The 676-nt window shown below is 29.3% G+C and overlaps 1 protein-coding gene across 1 annotated transcript; it reads right to left on the reverse strand.

The window, feature by feature from the left end:
- Window positions 1-333: 333 nt before the first annotated feature.
- Window positions 334-670, reverse strand: LOC105460755. The gene has a single exon (XM_011707254.1). The coding sequence runs from the start codon at window positions 659-661 to the stop codon at window positions 434-436; it is 228 nt and encodes a 75-aa protein (XP_011705556.1). The 5' UTR covers window positions 662-670; the 3' UTR covers window positions 334-433.
- Between the last annotated feature and the right edge of the window lie 6 nt (window positions 671-676).

Genomic DNA, 676 nt, shown 5'->3' on the forward strand with positions numbered 1-676 from the left:
ATTATATATTTTTGTCATTTCTTTAAACTTAATTTTTGTAAAAGAAATAATACGAAAATTATTTTTCCATACTTCTTATGTTTCCTTATCATTATTATTATTTTTCTTTTATCAAACAGTAACTTTACAAAAAAAGACACGTATATGGACATATATTTCGTGTATATAAATTATTACATTTTGTTAATATATAGGTACATATTTACGTATGTTCGTATATGTATAATAATTATATATTTTTATATATATGTATATTTACATGTGTTTTTATAAGAACAATTTTTTACCAAAAATTAAAATATTTTCTCTCTACATATACGCGTACCTTTCATGTTTAACATTACGAATTGTTAACGCGAAAATTTGAAACTTGCATAGTCATAGGATGTCATTTATCTGAATTTTTAATAATTGAAATGAGATTACGATCAAGTCACATGTGGTAATTTACCTTTTCGCATACGGCTACAGAGGCTGCATGAAACCTGGCTAGTACGCGAAGTGCCAATATGGAATGAGCTAGGTCAAGACCAGATATACGATCGGCCATGCGAAAGCCGAGAGGCGTGAGATCCTCTATCATCAGAAGCATCGGATTTTCATTTTGCATGTATAGACACTTTCCGCTTACGCGGTGCTTTGGTCCTAATAATTTATTCATTTTATCCAAGGTATC

The sequence above is a fragment of the Wasmannia auropunctata genome, unplaced genomic scaffold (assembly GCF_000956235.1).
Source record: "Wasmannia auropunctata unplaced genomic scaffold, wasmannia.A_1.0 LD316287.1, whole genome shotgun sequence".
NCBI lineage: Eukaryota > Metazoa > Arthropoda > Insecta > Hymenoptera > Formicidae > Wasmannia > Wasmannia auropunctata.